At 32.2% G+C, this 22,948-nt stretch overlaps 2 protein-coding genes, 2 long non-coding RNA genes and 2 pseudogenes across 10 annotated transcripts; 1 reads left to right on the top strand and 5 right to left on the bottom strand.

The window, feature by feature from the left end:
* Positions 1-1,698: 1,698 nt before the first annotated feature.
* On the bottom strand, positions 1,699-2,220 carry LOC147950002 (F-box protein At2g21930 pseudogene; annotated as a pseudogene).
* Positions 2,221-3,275: 1,055 nt separating this feature from the next.
* LOC147950001 (F-box protein At2g21930 pseudogene) lies at positions 3,276-3,994 on the bottom strand (annotated as a pseudogene).
* Positions 3,995-4,453: 459 nt separating this feature from the next.
* On the bottom strand, positions 4,454-5,594 carry LOC104742593 (uncharacterized). The gene is made up of 4 exons (XR_015562648.1): positions 5,325-5,594; positions 5,114-5,243; positions 4,850-5,021; positions 4,454-4,678 (listed from the first exon to the last, which is right to left on the bottom strand). It is a non-coding gene; the product is annotated as an uncharacterized LOC104742593 (long non-coding RNA).
* A 2,034-nt stretch (positions 5,595-7,628) lies between these two features.
* Positions 7,629-9,159, bottom strand: LOC104793409 (F-box protein At2g21930-like). 2 transcript variants are annotated; one of them, XR_015596236.1, is made up of 3 exons: positions 8,756-9,153; positions 8,090-8,331; positions 7,629-7,994 (listed from the first exon to the last, which is right to left on the bottom strand). XR_015596236.1 is itself a non-coding variant. In XM_010519765.3 (2 exons), the coding sequence occupies exons 1-2, from the start codon at positions 9,054-9,056 to the stop codon at positions 7,879-7,881; spliced, it is 1,083 nt and encodes a 360-aa protein (XP_010518067.2). In that variant the 5' UTR covers positions 9,057-9,159; the 3' UTR covers positions 7,629-7,878. The 2 variants fall into 2 exon arrangements, 1 of the variants encoding a protein (XP_010518067.2); XM_010519765.3 differs by having other exon boundaries at positions 8,090-9,159.
* Positions 9,160-10,426: 1,267 nt separating this feature from the next.
* On the bottom strand, positions 10,427-11,807 carry LOC104793399 (uncharacterized). The gene is made up of 2 exons (XM_010519755.3): positions 11,475-11,807; positions 10,427-10,919 (listed from the first exon to the last, which is right to left on the bottom strand). The coding sequence occupies exons 1-2, from the start codon at positions 11,724-11,726 to the stop codon at positions 10,581-10,583; spliced, it is 591 nt and encodes a 196-aa protein (XP_010518057.2). The 5' UTR covers positions 11,727-11,807; the 3' UTR covers positions 10,427-10,580.
* A 3,381-nt stretch (positions 11,808-15,188) lies between these two features.
* LOC147950000 (uncharacterized) lies at positions 15,189-16,821 on the top strand. Of its 6 annotated transcripts, none has more exons than XR_015562644.1 (6): positions 15,191-15,275; positions 15,356-15,444; positions 15,527-15,625; positions 15,718-15,860; positions 16,098-16,343; positions 16,552-16,821. It is a non-coding gene; the product is annotated as an uncharacterized LOC147950000 (long non-coding RNA). The 6 variants fall into 6 exon arrangements; XR_015562642.1 differs by having other exon boundaries at positions 15,718-15,881; XR_015562647.1 differs by having other exon boundaries at positions 15,192-15,275; positions 15,819-15,860.
* Positions 16,822-22,948: the final 6,127 nt, after the last annotated feature.

Here is a 22,948-nt window from a genome sequence, read left to right as displayed (position 1 = left end):
TTTACATAATCCTTTTTAAAAATGTGAAACTTATTATTCAACAAAAATAAATATTTACATGGTAAGAAATATAAACTTGTATGGAAAGGAAGTCTAAATATGTAATAAAATCAATAGAATCAAAATGTGTTGACTAAGCATATACTTCACCATGTCAAGACCAATCCGAAGTGGGATTTATGCCAAGGACATAAAATGGTGGTTCATGAAGAGTTGTTTCTAGTGCCAAAACAAACACACCTGCATTTTTAAGACAATAGACTTGAAAATTCAATACATGATTCCCACACCGCAAAACGGAAACATCCTTTCACCATTCCACAACTAGATGATATCAATCTTTTCCTTGTAGCTTGTGATCAGATTTGTGTACCTTGAAGTTTTTGGTAGTTCCATCATCAAACTTTTGAGACCTAACATCAAAAAAGATCATGACTGCTTGATTTGTGTCCAAACTAGCTTGATAGTGTAATACACCATTGATGCATATATCAAGAGATTCATAAGAGTGAGGAGGATAATCTTTAGTGGTTCTCCTCTACCTATTCCCATTTCCCAATGTCAAGCTCCTAAGCTAGACGATCCTTACCTTTAGTCATACACACAGTTTATAATCTTCATCGATGGAATCATAACCTAAGTAATGTACGTATCTATCCTAAGAGAAATGATCATATAAGCAAATGCAAAAATCATCCTTTAGTGATAGTGTTATATATCAGGAGTTTAGAAGAAGGTCCATAGCAAATCAAACCATGAACAGATGGAGCAAGGGTTGTGTAAGAGTGAAAATGATAATTCATATGGTTAGTTGCTATGGAAGATGAGGATGAGGATTCACTTCGATTTTGAGGCTTACTCGATGAGAAGAAGAAATACTTCTTAAGCTTTTTAATTGCTAGCTCTCATATTAGATGATATAAGACATTGCATATGAGTCGAGGGTTTGGTCATGTACGATTTCATGAAGTATTAGTTGCAAATGAAGGATGCACATTTCCTAGATAGGGTTTTAACATGTAATCCTTGAGATATTTCTATAACGTGATCAAGCAGAATCTGTTTTAAATTTTCTCCAAGTGTTCTTCGATCATATATAGGAGATAAATTTTTCCTTGTTTGACACCAAATTAAAGTGATCTCCCACGTTACATGTTTGAGATACCATATAAAATTCTCTGATCCCTAATCTCAGGGAAGTTGAACAAGCTTAACTTCTTAGTCGTTCAGAAAAAACAATTGGAAAGAAATAAATACTAGTTTTGATACTACTTTTTTCTCAACGGTTATTAAAAATCTGTTGAATCGCCAAAAACAGAATTTATGCAAGTCATACTAGTTTAAAAGATAATTTTGCTACCAATTCAAACTTAGTTAGCTCATTCGGAATTGAGATGGTTTGCTATATTTATTGATCTGTTACACGTATAAGGATCCTTAGATCATTAGGCACAATACTCGAAAAATTACTATTAGTAACTTATAATTAGATATGCATAAAAGGTATTTAATAGACGATGAAGAGCTTAATATCCAAGTTTAAAACAGAAAGACTACATACTACATACATGACGACACTATCAACATAAACAAAATGTCACCAAAAAACAGAAAGACAAAAGATCATCAAACCAAGTAAGTAGATGAAACACAACTATAGCTGAAGAACAAAGCATTCCAGTGGAGGTGAGAGCGCTCTTAGAGAAACATGAGATTATTAAACTAACCAAAGAAGACAGAGATTATGTTATGATATGGATCCTTATCCGAAAGTGGAACTTCAAGTTCTCTGATTCCTTCTATATAGACTGTTCTAATAGTATATTTCTTTGGATGATAGTAGAGAACATAAAATGGTTTTGAACAATCTCCCATGCATCATTGGTACAAAATAGATGGTGAAAAAGTAAGTGTTACGATCTATTGTAGACAAAACATAAGACTTCTTGGACCATTCGTGTCTCACAGGATCCTTTAGAACCCAAAATTTAATTCTAAAATCAGCAATTCCAGAGAACAAGACTGCAGACTTTCCCTCGTAGCTAGTCTGTTTGGTAGCACATAAGAGCCAGGTCCTTCTATAAGATGAAATTTTTCAGATCTAACATCAAAAATCATGACTACATGATTCACGGGTGTGTCGAACAAAGCCACATAATAGAAAACATCGTTGATACATAAATCAAGAGTTTCATGAGTAATGAAATGACCCGACCCATTTTTTAAAAAAATGCAATATTAAAGTAGTGATTGCATACTCACTAACATGCTAACCCCAATCATAACAAAACAGCAGAAATAATCATTAATAAACCAATAACAGTCAGCAATTATCGAATAACCAATCAACCAATAATAAATTCCATAAAAACTAACCAATATATCATTCCAACATAAACAACATTTTAAGGACTTAACTGTAGCAACCTCACAGAAGTCAGACTGCAACCAATCGAGCCTCTAGAAAATCTTCCTCTTCATCGCCTTAATTCCACGATCACACTTTGCCTTTACCTTCACCACAACACATATGAGATGCGTGAGTATTATCATAAATACTTTGTGAGATAATCCTCCCATCTATTGGGCTACACACACAAGCGAAAAGACAAGCACACGCAATACACAAAGAAAAACAAGCAAACCAGACACACGCGTCGACTCTGCACACTCGCGTCGACCAACAGATACCTTGCGTCGACTGATGCAATGTTGTTGCATCAACCGATGCACTCCTTGCATCGACCGATGCAACGTCTCTTGTCTCGACCGATCCAATGTCCATCGTCTCCATCAAATCCCTAATTGCATCGACCGATACACTCCTTGCATCGATCAATGCATTCGTGCGACACATCACGGAACACGATCTCCTCTGTCTCCTCTCGGCTTTGTGATGCCGAAAACAATCTTCAAAGGCCACAAAACTCACAACCAACACTCATATACGACCACATAAGCATTCAACACTCAAAAATCACATGAAACACTTATCAATTCGCTTAGTCAGCCATGGTCACACATTCAATTTTGACAATAAAGAAAATTGGATCTAAACTCATGAAAATGTCTTCTCAAGCTCCTACCATGATCCTAGCCTCAGATCTCCACTCCACAGGCAATATCTCAGAAAAATCATACTCGGCCAAGGAGTTTGAGATATCTCTTTTATACTCGACTCCAAGGGTTTCCCAAACCCACAACACGACCAAACGAGCGTTTCACTTAAGTCGTCCCGAAAAACCAACATTGCATCCACTGATGCATCACCTGCATCAATCGATGCACATTCCAAACCGAGATTTTGGTTCGCGGTTGTTACAAGTAAATAGGCAGTAAGGAGGAAAATCTCCAGTCGTCATCCAAAATTTTTCCTTTCCCAAAGTGAAAACACGAAGCTACTGAGCTAAATAGCGTCCATTATTAACATGCATGCCTTTCATCATACACAATACTTTGTAATCACCACTATTATGATCATAACCCTATTGGCGGTACATAGATACACTCTTGGTTTCAATCTTGGGAAGAGTAATGGATAGCGCTAGGGTTAGATACCATTAACCTAGAAGGAGGTCCATGGAAAATCAAACCATGAACAGAGGGAGCAATGATTAATTACGTTAGAGCACAACATTCATAAGGTAAGTTGGTACAGAAGATGATGATTCACCCTTATCTCAAAGATGAGGCAATGAGAAGAAAAAGTGATTCTCGGAACGCTCTCCTTCAAACGTGAAGATGAGGCTTTTCGGACGAGTCGAGGACTTGATCAAGTAAGATCTCATGAAGTATTGGTTGCGAATAATGGATGCATACTCTTTTGATATGCACATGAACCAGCTAGGGTTTTAACAGGAAACCCTCTGAGTATCTTCGGTATGAGCTTAAACTGAATCTGTGCAGATGTTCATTTGCATGTGATCAGATCATCGGAGATATTTTTCTTCTTTGTTATATGTACTAGGTTGTTTAGCCGCGATACTCCCGGCATGTTGCGTTTTGACTCTTTTTTTGTTATATTTGATATAATTTAAGTTATAGTGATAAGTTCATATCAATGATTTAACTTTTAGATGACTTTAGTACTAATGAAATAGTGAGGTTTCTGGATCTCAAAATTCCAAGATTTTGGATCACTAATTATCTAAATTTTTTTATTAAATTCATTTTTCTGACAAAAAAAAAAAGAATCCTAACCACACTATTTTATTAGTACTAAAGTCATCTAAAAGTAATTGTAATATTTTATTAAAATATATGTTGCATTACAAAAAAAAAACAAAATTAATTAGTATGTTTGTATTACACTTAGAGTTTTAAATTTGAAATATTTCAAGACATAAAAAGAGTAAAATTCATGAATGTAATATTGTCAAATACACTTACTCTTACCATAGCAATTGAACCATTAACAAACATAATTTTATATGCAAATGCCATAGATGATAGATGGATTATAAATTTTTCTTTACTACCGAATGTCCTACAACAAATAACATCTTGTATTATTAGATTACCATTATTTATACTATTACATATGTAAACGGATATTAATTCCATTATTGGCTCATCTGAACTAATCATTTAGATGATATTTATCTGTTAAACTATGATGCAACTTTTCATCTCCCAACTGCTGAATCTTCTTGACCCCAAATTTGACAACCATCCCCTTCTTCAAAAGTCAAAACATACGTCATATAACATATTAAAAACCTCATTAACATACTGGAAAATGTGAGCAAGAGTAAGGTAAGAATATTGAGATCTTAGGAAAACAAATTTCCACATGTTATTTTCAAATTTATAATTTGAGAAAAATATTGAAAGCTAAATGATGATTCACCTCAAAACTCTGCCACATATCTCTTTATCTATATGAAACGATCTCTTGAGAACCTCTCTTATACGGTCGAGTTCACACTGCATAAGTAAGCAAAAAGCCTCGTCCAATAATCAAAAACTTGAGAAGCAAACCCCTCTTTGTGAGGAGCAGCAAGTGTCTTAAAGAACTTGCTCTGCAAGCAAGCAAAGAACAGAATAACAATCAAAATTAAAAGTCTCAGAATTTGAAGAGCATATAGATCTAGGATTAAGTGTTGTTATAAACCTGAAGTGGGTTGTAACTTGTAAGGAGAGGAAGCATCATATCCACATACATCCCATTTTCCTGTTGTGTTACCCAAATCTTCTAAAACAAAGTAAACACTTTTGTCTCCATAGCCACAACAACACCAGCTCTACAAAAAACCCAAACCTTTTAATACCTATTTTCATCAATCTCAATCGAAGATTCCAAATTTAAAAGCTTTAGATTTTACCTGTGGATTTGGGTCTGAAGCTTTGACAAGAAGGGTCAATGAAGAGCTTAGCTCCGGCGAAAGAGCTGCCCCCAATCCTTTCAAGGCAGCAGAAGGTTGAACGGCAGGTGTTTGTTGCAAAAGACGCCATGTTTCTCTACTTGTTGTTATGAGTGGACTATGTATTTTGTTTAGTTGGAAAATCTGACTTAGCTCATTTGATGGTTTCTTCGTTTAGAGGTGGAAACATTTCGTTTACTTTGGTTAAGCAAACGAAATGTGGTGATGTCTTAATGTTTACTTACTATTTATAATTAAATAATGTAAAGCATTCGGAATTAATGCATGAGTAATGAGAAAAATTACAAACGGATAGAGACGTTCATAATTGTTAATGGATTGGTCTTTAAGGTTAGTGCATCCCACTTAAAAGAAAACAATAACTTAAATTAGGAGTAATTATGAAATTAATGTCTCCTTCTCTTACGACTTAATTACAAAAAAATAAAATTTCAGTTACACAAATTAGTAAATTACTACTAATAAGAAAATTAATTTGGACATTTATTACTATAAAAATTAGACAAAAATATAAAAATAAACAAAAAACCAAATGAACCAATAAAGAGAGAACAAAAGCTTACTTTTATATATATGATTTCCATGGCGGTGATAAGAACGAGAGAGAGGTCGATTTGACTTCCACTCACAAAAGACTTAACCAAAAAGAGAAAGAAATCAGAAAAAAAAAAGTTTGGGGAAATATGAGTAGACGTGGTGCCGTTTTCAATCATAAGGGAAAAACTCTTTTGTCGGGTGTCGGAGAGTTAAAAGGTACACGTTTAATCACTACTTAACACTAAAATTTGGAAATTTTTATACTAAGTAGATTCTTAAAAAACTATTTTTAGCTTTTTAATACAAATATCAACAAAAGTTAGAATTCATTTAATTTGATATTTTACGAAAATTTTACAATACTTCTCTTTTTGTAAATAGACAAAAATTCAACCAAAAATTAAAATCTATTATAAAATAATAATAATAATCAGAATTTATAATCTAAAAACAATTTAACTCAACCATTCATAACTTTTATTTCCTTGCATTGACTTTTTTATTTATATAGTTTAATATAGTATTCTTTTTTTCTTTTCTTAGTGTAATGCTAAACTTTAACAATCCATATAGCTATTATAAAATGTTTCGAAAGAATGAGGAAAATTTGAAAAATGAAGAGAATGAAGAAAGAAGTATAGAAGTACAACGTAGCCCCCGCGTATCAAAACCAGGTCTTTAGAAGGTTATCATACCAATGAATCTCCTTGGCCTTTGGATGGAAATGAGTTTGTTAAGAACTGTTTATCAATAATGCTCACGAGCGACCTACGGGTCTTGGGTACTGTTTTCAAAAATTCTGCAAAATTCATAAGTCAAGTCAACCAACCGAGGATTGAGACTCCGGAAATATCGCCGAGGAAGTATTTCAAGAATAATTAAATTAAATTTTGTAATAGAATTATAATATATTATAAAATCATTTGAAAATAATAAAATAGTTTTAAACTATATATTAAAAAAAACTCTTATTTTTCTTATCCTAATAATTGTAATTCTCGAAAGTAATTGTTGTTTCATATTTTACTTTGATATTGTTTTCTTTTTGTTTATATTTTAGTTTAAATTATTGTAATTATTTTTTAGTAATAATAAAATATTACAAAAATAAGTAAATTAATCGTTGCATTAACTTTAGATTTTAATATTTTAATTATGTGAATTAATTTGTTAAAATTGAAAATAAAAAGTAATTGGGTAGAAGAAAGGAAAGAGAGAAAAACCGACTTTATATATATATATATATATATATATATATATATATATATTAAGTATCAAATACTCCCCACATATAAGTGCGGCTCCAAATCTAGTTTAGATTTAATTGGATACCTTTAATTATCTAATATTTAAGCAAGCATGACATATGGCTATGAATGTGCATCTGGTAAAGACTGTTTCAATTTTGCCCTGTGAATAAAACCCTCATTTGTCGCTTTATCTCTCCTCATATTTTGACCGACTAAACCTCTCTCACCCTCCTTGCCTCCTTATCTCTCTTTAATATTCATGCTATGAATGTGCATGTGGTATGAACCTACCCTCTCTTTAATATTCATCTCTCTACGAACAAAGGGAAGCTAAATACATCTTTCCAAATTTTTCTATCAAATAAGACATTTAGATGAAAAAAGAAAACTACATGAGGCCTACAAATTAAATGAGATGAGGCAGCAATACACAAGTTCAATACATAGAGGCACCCCATGAACATTCAAAAGATGCAACACTAATTAAGCAAAACCAGAGACAATGTCGAGAGTATGAATACATAAACAAAGTTTTGCCAAAAAAAAAAGAAAAAAAAAAGATCATGAAATCTCCCAAGTAATTATTATAACTTAATTAAGAACAAACATTTCAATGGAGATAAGAGCGAAAAAACTTAAAGAAACATGGGATTATCAATCTGACCAGGGAAGATAGATTGTGTCATATAAAATGGCTCCTCATCCAGTTATGTGAATATTCCTTCTATGAAGACTCTTTTCACAGCATTTTTCTTGATATCATAATAGACAACAAAAAATGGTTCTTCAATATGAAACAGTCGGGGTGCCAAAACAAATTCCCCTGCATCATTGGGAGAATGGGGTCGAAGCTAAGCCATGACATCTTTTGTAACCAAAACATAAACGTTTCAAATGCCAAAGAAAAAAGAAGCTTACCTCCATCAGTAAAACAAAAGGCAAGAAAATCATCATAAGTATGGCCATCTAATGGAGGTGGAACGTACAAGTGTTTCGACCATTCATGTTTCACAGCATCCTCTAGAACCCACAAAATGAAGTTAGAATCACCATGTCTTATATTGCAAAAGAATGTAAGCCTTCCCTCGTAGGTTGTGAGAATTGGATGCATGAGATTGTCTGGTAACTCTGGTAGGTTTATGAGATCAAATTTTTCGGACCTAACATCAAAACTCATAATCACAGGAATCAAATGATCAGGGTGGAGAAGAATTCCATCATGGAGATCATGATAAACTCCATAATACAAAACACCATTGAGAGATAGATCAGGAGAATAAGGAGAGCAACGAAAGTGAGGAGAAAAATCTTGAATCTTCCTCCAAAAAGTATCCTTTACCACAGTCAAAATATGTAAGTCTTGTGCTTTTACCAGACACAACACTTTGTAATCACCATTGATGGGATCATAACCCAAGTAAATGTAATCTGCGGAATTATTAGGCAAAGTAATGGATTTTGTAGTGCTAGGGTTATATATCTCCATCTTACCATGGCAAAACAAACCATGAACAGAAGCAGAAGAACTTGTGTGCAGTTGATTTAGGCAACTCATATGGTAAGTTGCTGAAGAAGATGATTCACCTTGATTTTGAGGTTGACTGGCTGAGAAGACGAATTGATTCCCCAAACCGTACATCTCCATGAATGTGAAGATGAGGCTTCTGAGAGGACGAGTACAAGACTTGATCAAGTGCGATTTTATGAACTCTCGACTGCGAATCATGGATGCATATTGCGTCGATACGCAGCGAAACCTCGCTAGGGTTTCAACACTCGATGCTTTGAGTATCTCCTCGATGGAGTCATCTGGAATCGGGTTTGTGCTTGTCACATCAGTACAGATCTTCTTGTTTGCCTCTTGTTCTTGTTCTTGTCTTTCCATGGCGGTGATACCAATGAACCGTGTTGAGTGGTCTCGCTCCACAAATCTTATCTTCTAAACCAAGAGAAGAAGGAAATGAAGTATAATATCTAGCAAATTTGAGACCATTCAACTTTATATTAATAAATAATCAATTCCATGACACTATCTATAAAATGCAACTGAGATTATTTTTACATAATCCTTTTTAAAAATGTGAAACTTATTATTCAACAAAAATAAATATTTACATGGTAAGAAATATAAACTTGTATGGAAAGGAAGTCTAAATATGTAATAAAATCAATAGAATCAAAATGTGTTGACTAAGCATATACTTCACCATGTAAAAAAGACACAATTCCAAGTTAAAAATTATTAAATGGAAAGTCATAATGAATCGAGACAACCTTTTAGAGTTTTTTTGTATGTGTTAAGTATTAGATATTTTAAGAAAAATTTTGGTAAAGAGTAACAAGCATCATAATATATAGTGATATTTATATTACTAATAAACAAATATTATGACGAAATGATCCTAAATGAAAATATCAAACAAAATATTATAAAAAAATAAACACAAATTTCTGATAACATAATTTAAAAAAAGAAGTGAAATTTCATCTTGATTGAAAATTTATCAGCCAATAATTATAATAAAAATACAAACTGCTAAAAATAAAAGATTAAATAGTTAAATCTTAAAAACACATATTTTAAAACAGATTTAAAATAAATAAGCGCAACTATAAGTTACATAATTATAGTTGATTGAATTTATATATTACCAAAATCATTTCTAAAATCTTTAAGTTAAATTATAAAATAATATTGGATATTGGAAATTAAAATTCATATTATATAGAATCAGCATGAAACGAGATTTATGTCAGCGAACAATGTTTTGTTAGTTATCTAAGAAAAAACAATATATATATATATATACATTTATATACATAAACATTTAGATAAACATAATTATTAGAACGAAAAGTTATGAATAAGATATGATGAGAAGACACAACTCTGTCATAAATAGAAGCAACCATATGATTTTCTTTATGGTAAAAAACACAACTCTAAAATGAATAGACGCAATCGTATGACTTTTTTAATATTAAATAAATACAAATATTTAACAAAAATGCACGACAAAAAATCTGAACTGTATTTGACATTTATTCAAATTGTTATTATATACAGTTTTTATACATACGTATACAATTTAAAAAAAAATAATTTGGAATTAAATCTTATGTTTGGTTCAATTTGAAAAATTTTGGTCCACTTTCAGAATTTCATGATTTTAGTTTTTTAAAATAATAAAACCAAACAACTTATAAATTTCTCTACTAAATCCTGATTTGGGTTTGGTTTCGTTGCAATTTAGCTGCAGGGATAGCCGGTAATATTACACTGATTAAACAAACCTGCTCCGTTTGTTTTTCCCCATAATACATTGTTGAAAACAAAAGGAAAGAGAGAAACTCATCTTGCAAAGAGAGTTTTGGATTCATGTAACATGTTTTACAATTAAAAAAGCTATTAACGGTTCTCTTGGAACTTGATATTAAACATCGGACGTAAAGGTTCTACCACAGATTCTTCTTCTTCTTCTTCTTCATCGCCACCGTTGTCAGATGATAATTCCTCTTCTCTAGGTTGCCTTTCTTGTTCCTCAGCTGCAGTGTTTGGTTTTATCTTCTTCTCCTGCTTTTTCTGCTTCTTCTTTTGGCGTTTCAAACGCTTCTTTGATGTTTTTTCCTCTGCAGCTTTCAGTTTCTCTTCTCTTCTTATAGTAAACTCAGCCATTTTTAACCGCTTGTTGTAGTCAATATCCATCCTTGTGAGTCGGTCTTGTTCTCTTCGCCTCATTTGCCGGTACTGTAAAAAGAGAGTGATTCATCCGTTATCACACAAGTCAAGATATCTAGTAAATATGCAAAGGATGTACACAACCAAGCCATAACCAATAGACTTAAAACATAATAATGCGCACTAATCAATTACTTAACCAAATGAGCTTTCAGCAAAGACTCTTGAGTTCAAGCTCTATCAAACTTTTAAAACAAGGCATAAAGACATTGTGAAAAAAACAAAGTCAGAAACACACATCTCGACTAAGAAATTTCAGATTCCTGTTATGTACAACAAGGACTTCTCTTGATTAATCAACGGTAGCTTCAAAACCACACCTAACCATGCTGAGAACAAAAGACCAGGCACTGAATCCAGCCATTTCGAGTTACGAAAGAACAGGATTCGTATTTTTGAATTAACGTTTACAGTTTTCGATCCTAGAAGTTGAAATCTATCCCAGCCGATTCAAGTAATTACATTCCTTCCGAGTTAATCTACAAGCTAGTTTAGCTACTCTCACATGAGCATCCCCCATATAATACTCAAAAGTCCATATTCACACGGCTAAGATTAAATTACCTGATGAAAATCGCCGGAACCAGAACCAGCGGAACTTCCAGAAGTATTGCTAACGCGAACAGGAACGTTCTCGAGGATTCGTCTGAGCTTTACTTCTAGATCTTCTTCGTCCTCAAGCATCACCGGCGGTTTATACTCAACGATAGATGAAGATCCTCCGTGCTCAGCCTTCTTCGCTTCCATCAATGCTGACGCCGTCGTGGCAGCAACCACCAATCGTGTGTCGCCTTGCTTTGGCTTCCCGGACGACATCGTCAAAACCCTAATTCCGTCACAATTTGGGGATTTTTTTTGTTTGTTTGTTTGTTTGCGATTTCACGTGGGGGGGACGATAGATAGTTTTTGCTTTTAAGGTCTATAAGAGTATACCAGAAGGGCTTTTTGGGCTTGGGCTGGACTTTATCTTCTTTTTTTGGGTTGGTGTATTGGACTTAGCTCCCCCTCCATGGTTTTTTTTTTTTTGTCAAGATATTGGGAAAAAAACATGTATAATTTTTTTTTGGAAAAATAAGTGAATTTTATTTATCAATAAAGAAGAAAAAGAAAATGTAATATTTTTCCCAAGATAAGTCTTCTTCAGAATTTGCTATTTTGAATTAATCTTATAAAGCTCAACCAAAAGGTCTAATTTTTGTCATAAAAGAAAGGATTTTGTGCAAAATACCATTTTTTTGCAGCTTCAACTTCTATTTCTAAAAAAATGCAGATTAATCATATGTATTCAAAAATAGTATGCGATATAACTCTTATATGTATCTTCTAAACGTGTTTCTACGCTCACATACATTAGATTTTTAAAAACTTCAAATGTAGATTTGATATATTATTTATCAATATTTTCAATATTTGACGATGATGACATGGGATTATATTACGTATTAATTTTTATTTTCTATAATTGTTTTGTATATTTCTAAAAGACAAAATTGCAAAAAAAATGGTGAATTAAAAGGTTTTTTGCACAAAACCCTTAGGATTAGGAACTTCTCTTACGTCGGTGGTACCTTGGCTAATGGCTACTAAAATAAGAACTCTCATCGCAGCAAAGGATTGAGGGGTGAAAGAACATTCTACTAAAAGAAAACCTTCATGGGAAAATATGCTCTAACCCAATAGATTTGAACCTCTTTAACTTTTTAAGAGAAGACATGAAGTTTTAATTTTGCCTAAGTTGTAAAACATAAGAGTTGTTTTAAATAAGGAGTGGGGAAGATCCTCTTAACTACCCCTTACACTCAACAAACTAGACGAGAAATTAAACAACATCACCACAAAACAAACAAGATAAAGAGGCATCAAATCGATGGAATAACCTAGGGTTAAACCCTAAGAAGAGATCCCGATGAGTCCATGAACCTTCAACACTTGAGACAAAAAAAAAAAAAAAAAAAAATCTAACCAACAATACCAATAACATAAACCAAGTCATAGAACAATAAATCAGCAACTTAAATAACCGTTTTAGACCATTACATTCAATTTTAACAACCTAACAGCAGCATAGATTAACAACCAAGTCTTTAGAACATTTTCCTCTTCATCGCCTCCGAAAATTCGTTGAATGGTCACTTTAAGTTGTGATGTCGAGAAACCATTTGAACCTCCGGTTATCAACTAACAAAGAACCGTTGCATCTGTAGAACATATGTAAAGAGTATAAATGTAACCCCCAGTTGATGTAAATATTACCCGAAAGAATAGAGCTGTCCTAAGCGTTCATAAAGTCTATAAGATACACAAAACATGATACAAAGAATACTCTACACATGACCTAGTTAACCAAACATCCATGAAAATGTTGTTTTGGGTTTTTAGCATTAAAGAAAAACGATATGTTAAATATTTTAGATGAGGTCAATTGTAATTAAGACAAGCATCGTTTTTGTTGAATGACGTCATTCATCTAATTTAAAACCTGAATCAAATGTTACCAAATCAGTGAAGAATCCCGGATCAGTTTCTTTTTTTTTTTTTTTTTTTTTTGACAACTGGATCAGTTTCTTCTTCTTCTACAATAATCCAATCCTCGTCATTGAAACCTGGGATCGAACGAACACCACCGGTTGCATACCGCCATTGACCTAGTTCTATTTTCCTACAGTTTGGGCATTGCATTAAACTCTTTTCATTGACCATTGAAAGTTGATCCAATACAATACGTACACAAAGAAACCTAAAACATCAAAACTAATTAAACTCGTGATACTGAATGATTATGATATAAAATGAAGTTAAAAGTACTATTAACTTATGCTGCAAACTAGCTTACACTGATTAGGTAAATAATCCTAATTAAAATATCTTTGGACAATTGAGGTCGTCTAAAACCCGGATATAACTGTTTGAACATCCAATATTGTAGTACAAAGAAATGAAAGAATATTAAAAAAAAAATCATATATTTGTGGATGATTAGAAATGGCCTAATATTTCACATCATAAATAACAATTCCTGAAAAATAATTCTTTCAAAGTATGTATTATTTACAACAAAAAGCCTAAAAAGCTATCTTCAACACTTGAGAAATTAAGGATCCATACAAACGAACTAAAAAGGGAGGCAATTTATATTACACATCAATGATTTTTTTCCGTTTTCAAATGAAAATTCCACAAAATAAAATAAAATTATTTTGTGTACAAAAAAAAAGCTTACCAAAATGAAACTTGTGATCATATTTAAGTATAACAAATGTTCGATGATCATCATTATTGTTAACTAACGCGACTCGAGACAAACTGAACACAAATCTGATCCCTCAAGAGGAGAATCACAATTGGCATCATCAACCGTTTTGACTTTGAGGTCACTACAAGAAAAGTTCACATTGATAGCAGTAGATTATAGCTCATTTTCTCTAACTGCTATGAAAAATAAATTTTTTTTTAATTACTATACAATAGCATTAGAAAGACGCTAAGATAAAAATTCATTAAGTGAGAACCTAAAATCGTTTGTTCCACCACTACTTTGATGAAAATTTTCGTTTAAGCGCATTTCAGATCCAATTTTTTTTTGTGTCAATAGAACCAAAAAAGATTGTTTTTGTTTTTTTATATCAAAGTGCCAAGTTTACAGCAAAAATAAAACCTTATCTCTTCTCTGTACGACGAGACGAACAAAACATCAAAAAAAAATTTCTTCCCCCAAATTGAAATCTAGGTCTTTTGAGTCCACCATAGACTCCACCGTGAAGCTCGTCGGCGGCCTCATTTCGCGTCCATTCCGATTTCATATCTCGGCGAAAAAGTGATTAACACGAATCGTTATGTCTCCCTCTACCTCAATTTTTATTTGCTTCCTTCTCTTATTATCTTTCTCTATCTAGATCCAAGTTTGCGAGATTTCAAGCTACCTTAACAACAAATTCCTCCATTTTTTCAAATTTCTTTCAACTATTTAAGCTCCAGGTTCTTATTTATATGATTTTTCTTGTTTCTTCTTCTCTGTGATTTGTTCCTTTTTGTGTTTAGATGAACGATTAGATCTCGAGTCTGATTTAGTCTCTTTGCGATGGATATGGTTCGGATCCGGTTTCAAAGTTTTAGTATTTTGATTGCTTGTAAATCAATAGGTGGGTTAAGCTTTTGATTGTTCAACATTTCTCTTTATTATATGTTTTTCTGGAGAGGTCGATATATTGAATTGTATCTATGATATTGGATGACATATATGATATGCTTATTTCTCTCATGACATCGAATTAAATTCATAAGCTTGTTATTTTTTTCTTGTTTTAGTGCACAACGCTTGCATGATTTGGGTGATAAGTCGATTCAACAATAGTTTTGTGTACAGAGGTATTGTAGATTGTTTCTCGAGGACATACAGAGAATGTGGATTATATAACTATGGTTTTTGTTTACTTGTTCTTATTTAGGTCAATGGAGATGGAAAGTATGAGCGGATAAGTGGAACAAGCCTTTGGTGGAGGCACAGTTTTAGGTCCTCAAAAGCTTTTAAGAAAACGTAAGAGATGAATTTTCCGTTAACTCTATTCATGTTTGTAGTTTCCTCCTTGCCTGAGTAACTATTAATCTCTTAATTTCAGTTTTGATGAATTGCTTTGAGTTAAGTCAACATGGAAATAAGACAGAGTTTTTGACATGCTTGTGGTGGGGATATCTACGGTGGAACAAATTCTTTAAAGGTAATTGATTAATTTTGGTTTGCTAAAGTTATAGATTTGATTCATATATGTAAATTTCAAACCTTCTATTTTCATTATCTTTTTTTTGGTAGATTGGTCTCTCCTCTACAAGTATCACTTCGAGCTTTGGGAAAGCAATTTTCTGAATCATTTGTTTGGATTGCTAAGTGTAATGAGTTGTTTCATTCGTTAGGATCAAGATGGAGCACAGTTCAGAGGATACCTCAAGGAGAAGGTCTTACCTCCTGTTGAGCAAGTACTACCTTTTCCATTCTCACAATTGGTTTGATGCAGTTTTTGATAACAACAATCACGGAGATAAAAATTCTAAAGCTGCATCATGAGAATGTTATTCAGCTGAAAGACATTTGGTTCCTTTTTAGCTTGTTTCAAAACTTTGATGTTTTTACATGTTTTTTTTCTCCGTTATGGATCTATCTGCATTTTCTTACTGTGTATTGACAACAATCAGATATATCTAGACTTGAAGCCAAAGCACAACTCCAGCATAAGGATAGGGAAATTGCAGCTCAAATTTCAGGTAAGATGTTTTTTGCTTAGGCTTTTGATTGACATTAGATTGTTTTCTCTTCCTACGAGAAGCCAAACGAAGCCTTATGATCTTAGCAAAGCAACGATGCGCACAGCTGGAAGAAGAAAATAAGGTTTGAGGGAGAACCGTAGTGGTGGGAACAGCCAAATGGATGATGATGATTTGGTATTAATTCCTTATACTCTTTATTGTTCCTTAAAGGTTAACAATTTTCATGTTTATTTCTGATATTGAATTGTGTCTCGTATATTTTCGCTCATGTATAGGTAAGACTTACAATTTATGGTTTATTTATCTCTATGTGATTGATATGTGCTTATAGGGTTAATGGCATATTGTGGCTTCTCACGATTCTTTTGTTTCATATGAGCAGATACATATGGAGAGGATAACTAACATGTCTTTTTCATATATTCAAAGTGAACTAGTAGCTGTTCATTGGACTGTTTCAAGAAAGGCTGAGTGAGCAGCTAAAAGAGAGTCTTTGCTACAAGTAAGAAAGGCTTGGATGGGTTACATGTACATGTCAAATAGTGTTTTTATTTTATTTTTAATGTTAGTTTTATTTTGTTTAAGACTTGGTGACACTTTGTTATGTAAGACTTATTTTGGTTAATGTAATTTATGTTATGTATGTTGATTATTTTATGAAATGTAAAAATATAAATATATTTAAACAAATTTTGAAAAAAAAAATTATAATAATAAATAAAACAGCATGAATTTTGTGATCCAATAAAATATATTATAGCATTTGATTAGTGCTATGATATAATTACGGTAAAAACTCCTAACATAGCGTGTAAAATGACTTATAACATTATCTTTAAAAATTTGAAAAGCAGGATAACATAACATTTCTGTACTGCTATGGTATAATACTATACCATAGCATACGAATTATGCGCTATCATATGTGAGGTACCTACAATAACAGTGACCTAATATAGCGTTTGTAAAAGAGCTATGAATTACATATTATAGCGTTTCTCTCGTGCTAACAATGTACAGATTTGTTGTAGTGGGTTAAACCCCAATTGTTTGCTCTCATTTTCACTCTCTGAATTCAAAGTTCTAAATAGCTTTTTGTTTTCTTTTCTCGAAATTGAAATGAAAAACAACAATAGAACTCCAACCCAATCTCAGATTTTGTTTTAATTAGATAATCATAACAAGCTATTTTAAATCAAGAACTCTTCACAAAAAAAAAGAAGAAGAGAATATCTCTCAACTCTTGATAAAATGTATGAAAATCCAAAACATACATATCATGATTATATAGACGGATGTTACAGAAATTTTTTACTCTGTTTTTCACACTCTTTTGACACTTTTGAAAGATGTACTTATTACTCACTAATCCGGAAAATGGCCATTTCTAACATGTACAATATTGAAAATGCCTATTTCTATTTGTACAAACTATCGGTGTCAATTTATACTTGCACTCGAATAAAATTAAAATTTCATACCCAATTTTAAAAATAGTGCCAATTTCAAAGTCAACATCAGCAAATATTGGTCAAACGCTGACTCAGATGATACATGGCTGGGGAGGTGGCATCATATATCAAAACGACGCCGTTTTGGTGTTTTAATTTAATATTTTTTGAAAAAGTAAGACCGGGGGTACTATTCATCCCCTCCGGGGAACTAATCATTCCCTAGGAGAACTAATCATCTCCTCTGCCGCTCTCAGGATCGAAACCCCTCAAGCCCATGGTGAATTAGGGAAACTAATGATCCCGTCAGGAGAACTAATCATCTCCCCAGGAGAACTAATCATCTCCTCTGGAGAACTAATCATCTCCTCCAGAGAACTACTCATCTCCTCATGAAAAAACAAGTCATAACGTCTATAAGCATCTCCCGAATGGAACTACATCCCGTGGTTTGCGTAGAATATCGCAATTTCCTACCAACCACCATATTCTTTTACCGGAATATCACCGCCACCATGACTACTCTTCAGGCCAACTCTAAAACATCCCAATCACTCGGGTGTTCACACACGTCCATTCCAAAAATATACAACTTCTAACTATTCATAATACTTACTATTTTAACATCCATACTTTCCAAAACTAGCAAAGCTCTAACTCCTAAAAAATTTCCATTTTTAGAAACACTACACAACTAAGAACAAAGAAAACAACTTACCGTGGAATCTCATTGAAGGCTCGAAGAGGATGACACTAGAACTCCATACCACATGCAAATTGACTAACTACTCATAATCAATTCCATCACAAAACATCATGCATCAAGCAATAGGAAAATAATTCCACCAATTAAATTCCCTTAAACCACTCTAACACCAATCCACTTAACTGCCATAGAACCATAAGGGCTCTGATACCAAACTGAAACAACCCGACCCGTCTTAATTTTTTTAATTAATAATAATAATATACCTAAATACCCTTTAATATTTAATTAAAACTCAACCAATAAATCAATGATAACCCAAAATACACCGCAAAAGATATTATCAAACCAACTCCAATATATTAAAATACAATACCAAATATAACCAATATAAACCAGCAACCTAGCATGGTTCTAAACCAGGTTCCAACATAAGTAGCATAACCAATAATACAACCGATACCCTACATCATCCTCCTCCTCATCGTCATGATTCCACGCTACACATACATTACTTGCACCACAAACACAATGATGCATGAGTATTACCAGAAATACCCAGTGAGGCGATCCTCCCATCTACGAGCTATACTCACAAGCAAATCAAGAGTACACCCAAAAATAAAACATAACAAACCATTCATTAAATAGAACACCCAATAACACATTCACCACACCTACATCATCACACAAAACAAGTCATACAACCCAATTGCTTAGATAAGCTCATGGTCCCGCACTCACCTTAACAAGCTGATTCTAACAACAAATACAACAAACAGAGACTCTCCTTCCGTCTGCAACAGTCCAGCCACACCCTACCACAAGCCACACAGCCAAAAAAAACCTTGAAGCAAACTGGACAGAAACATCAGAAAAGAACAGTCGCAAAGACGAAACCCTAAAATAAAAACAACCTGTTAACTATCAAATCCCTCCGGTGAAAAGTTACCCCTAGACGTCATGAAGCTTCCCACAAAATCAGAAACCAGAAAATACCACGATCTTATTTACAATCTCTGATAGTCCTAACTCGCGTCTGAGAAAACGTGTCTCACGAAACTGCCAATAACTCATCGAGTTTAAATCCAATTCCACTTCTGTAAAAAGTAGAATGACGATGAAAGTATTGGGAATAATTCTACCAAATTTCGTTACTTTTGACGACGATTTGATATGTCGAAACGATTCTGCTCCTTCTCCTTCTCTCTAACACACAGCTTTGTTGATCTCTTTCTCATTCTCACCAAATAACCATTATTTCTCTTTGTGTCTCTCCTCTCTTATCAGCAAAATGTCAACCACAACACACCCAAAAGAGAGAAGAAGAGGTGTAGACTTGAGAAAAATTAGGGTTTTGGTTTAATTAGATTAAACCAGGATTTAATTAAACCGAAATTAATTAAAATTCATTCTTTTGGTTTAATCAACACAATCCAAAATATAATCCCGGATCATGGATGTTACAAAAATTTGGATGAATTTGTTGTAGATCAAATTTATTTATGGATGGAATAGTCCTCCATTGACTCTCTCCGCATCTCCGGTCTTGTGGGATGCCACTCTTCGTATTGGAAATGTCGCCTCGGGACACCTTGTTCTGGTATGGAAAGTTTGTTAGTGTATCCTGAATTATTGTTCAGAAAAAAATCATATTAAAAATTTGTTTAAAACACATGTTTTAATTTAAATTGGTGCTTAAACAAAAAGAGAGAGACATTTAATTGAAGTAAAAAGAAATATGCTGTAAAAAAATAAAGTAAAAGGAAAATATGGATGGATGTATAAACTTATTTTTTTACTATCTGTTCATAACAAATAATAATTGCAATTACGTTTCTCATATTTTCTTATTAATTGCACATATTTTTTTTTATTAATTGCACATATTTTCCTAATAAAATTAGTAATTTATTAAAAAAAATTTCCTAATAGATTTAGTTATATAATAGATTACTTTTGGTTGTATAAACTTTTAAAAAATATTAACTACAATCCTTTTATCTTTAGAATTTTTGAATTTTTCCTATAATTTTTAAATAAAATTTATTTTCACATGTGTGAAAATATAATCGATATAATTTGACATATGTTGCGATTATATGAATTAATAATTATAAAAACTCAGTTTATATAATGAAATAACATATAAGGACAAGCAAAGAAAAAATGTTATGTGGTACAAAGTCTATATACTAGATGGCAAGTCAAGTAATTAATAATAGAGAATCGAAGAACCCTGAGTGAACCAGACAAATCCTGTTTAAGAACAAAAAAAGTTCGATTATTAACCAATATAAACCAAAAACACAATTTTAAGTTTTCTAAAATCACCAAAAAAAAAAAAAAAGAGATTCCTAGTACGGCTTAGTCCAATTTGTAACTTTTTCACGGGGAAGTGTCTGAGGTTACCAGAGCTACAAAAGAACTTCCCCGGCGATGACACATTTTTTTTCTTGGGTTGCCTAAAATCTTCTCACCAGTTTAAGGTCTTGTGTGTGCGCATGGAGAAGACACCTCGTGAGGTTCTTGTAATGCCTCAAGCTTTTCTTAGCCATTCCCTAATTTGATGATACTCTCGTACTCTGTGTCTAAATGAAAGCTGGTTTGATCTCGTTCTGGTTTCTTGTTTTTTTTTTTTTTTTTTTTTTTTTAACTAGGTAATATCCCGCCCATGCGCGGATTATTGTATTAATTATGTTAATTTATTTTAGGTTATGTTATAATCATAAAACTATGAAAATTTCTGAGGAGATCTTTTTAATAAAGTTTTTAAAAATGGTATTTTCTGAAAAGCTGTATTGAAAGATATACCAGTTATATAAAAAATATTTCTAATGATAAAAAATAAAAATTTACTATGATAGTGAAAATTAACCTCAAAAATTTAATAATTAAATTGCAAAATTATTTTTTAAGTATCAATTAAATATATTTCCTATAAAATCATATGAAATGCAATTAAAAAATTCCAAATATTAATTTAATTTTTAATCTCTTTTATATTCACCTTAATTTAAGCTATATTGCTAGGTTAAATTTTAATGATTTCTTCTTTGTAGTAAAATTTTGGAAATGGAACATCAAATTGCTTTTTATAGAAAATTATTAAATTAAATTTTTTTGACTAAATAAACATTATAATGGTATTTATATAATTATATTTTGGATCACAAGAACTAAATATAATGATGAGTATACAAATCAATCTACTCTTTTGGATGTAAGAGAGAGTTAACAATTTTGATTTAATAATTCTATTATAATATTTTATTTTGTTAAAACATTGCATGCTTTTAAAACTAAAATAAATTTACATGAATGAAGATGATTTCTTTAGCTTGATCTTTGATCAAAATTAGTGTTGATGAATTTGTATCAATAATTATTTTTTACAGCCACCAAAAATTTATTATACATATGTAATTGAAAATTGAAAATAATAAGAAGAGAAAGAAGGAAGAAAGAAATACATAAAAACAAAGAAATAAAATTGAATAATAAATCTAACAAAAGCTATAATAACACTCTTACCATGAGTTTTGAACTCATGCAAGAACATAAACAAAACAAAGAAAATATTTAGAATGGCTTAGGGTTTAGGGTTTTTAGGTTTAGGGTTTAAATGAAAATGAATGAAAAAAAAATAGTCAATTTATAATTTATGTAATTTCAGTTACAATTTAGTAGTAAAGTGTATATTTAAAGTATATATTAATGTACATTATTACAATTTTTATTTAATTAAAAATAAAAATATTTTTTTAGAAATTAAATGCTAAATAGACCAAATAATAAGAGAGTGAAACCATACTTTTGTAGATATTTTTATATGCATACAACGGTATAAGTCCACATTAGATATATTCTTACTTTCGATTCTCTTGTTTTGTTAGAAAATATTATAGCAAGTGGCTCTCCAACCTTTACTTACCTCTCCTTTTCGTTTTATAACAACATTTATTTACTAACCACAACATAAATTAAAGAGAACATAGATTTTTTTTTTTTTTATGGCAGTGAGAGAACATATATAGATTATATATATATATATATACGAAATTGCATTTGGTATTATAGAGCTTTTAGGATATATATAGTTTCTTCGGTGTTAATAAAACAAGATAAAGATGCTTAGTACGGCTTATTACAGCCACATAAGCTGCTACCACAAACTTAGCTTTAGCCACTTATCCCATTGCCATTGCCATATCCACCAAAGTTGCCAATTCCTCCGTTTCCATTGGTTCCTCCACCTCCATCGCTTCCGCTTCCACCTCCCATAATGTCGTTTCTGTTGCCACCGGTGTCGTATCTGTCGGTAGAACTGTCACCATAAACCATGGTGTAGATCTCGCTTTCCATCTTGATGTGTTGCACCGGCTCCAAGAAAGACTGATCAGTCACCCATACGTTAAATGGGTTGGAGGACCCAATGCTAATGACTTGGTTCGAAATAACAAAACACATAAAACATCAAAACTAATCTCATGATACTAACACACAATAGTTAATGTATGATATAAAAGGCCCGATATGTAATGAAATTAAAAGTATACTATTACCTTTGGCTGCAAGCTATCTTACACACTGATTAGGTAAATAATCATAATTAAATATCT

The sequence above is a fragment of the Camelina sativa genome, chromosome 1, assembly GCF_030686135.1.
Source record: "Camelina sativa cultivar CO46 ecotype springtype chromosome 1, ASM3068613v1".
Classification (NCBI taxonomy): Eukaryota; Viridiplantae; Streptophyta; class Magnoliopsida; order Brassicales; family Brassicaceae; genus Camelina; species Camelina sativa.
This window is presented reverse-complemented; position numbering and strand designations above follow the sequence as displayed.

Bases quoted from the DNA above. Each gene is read 5' to 3' on its own strand.
- LOC104793409 (XM_010519765.3), bottom strand. From the start codon at position 9,056: ATGGAAAGACAAGAACAAGAACAAGAGGCAAACAAGAAGATCTGTACT. The intron at 7,995-8,089 runs GTAAGCTTCTTT...CCAATGATGCAG, and splicing joins CTTTTGTTTTACTGATGGAG to GGGAATTTGTTTTGGCACCC.
- LOC104793399 (XM_010519755.3), bottom strand. From the start codon at position 11,726: ATGTCGTCCGGGAAGCCAAAGCAAGGCGACACACGATTGGTGGTTGCT. The intron at 10,920-11,474 runs GTAATTTAATCT...CTCTTTTTACAG, and splicing joins GTTCCGGCGATTTTCATCAG to TACCGGCAAATGAGGCGAAG.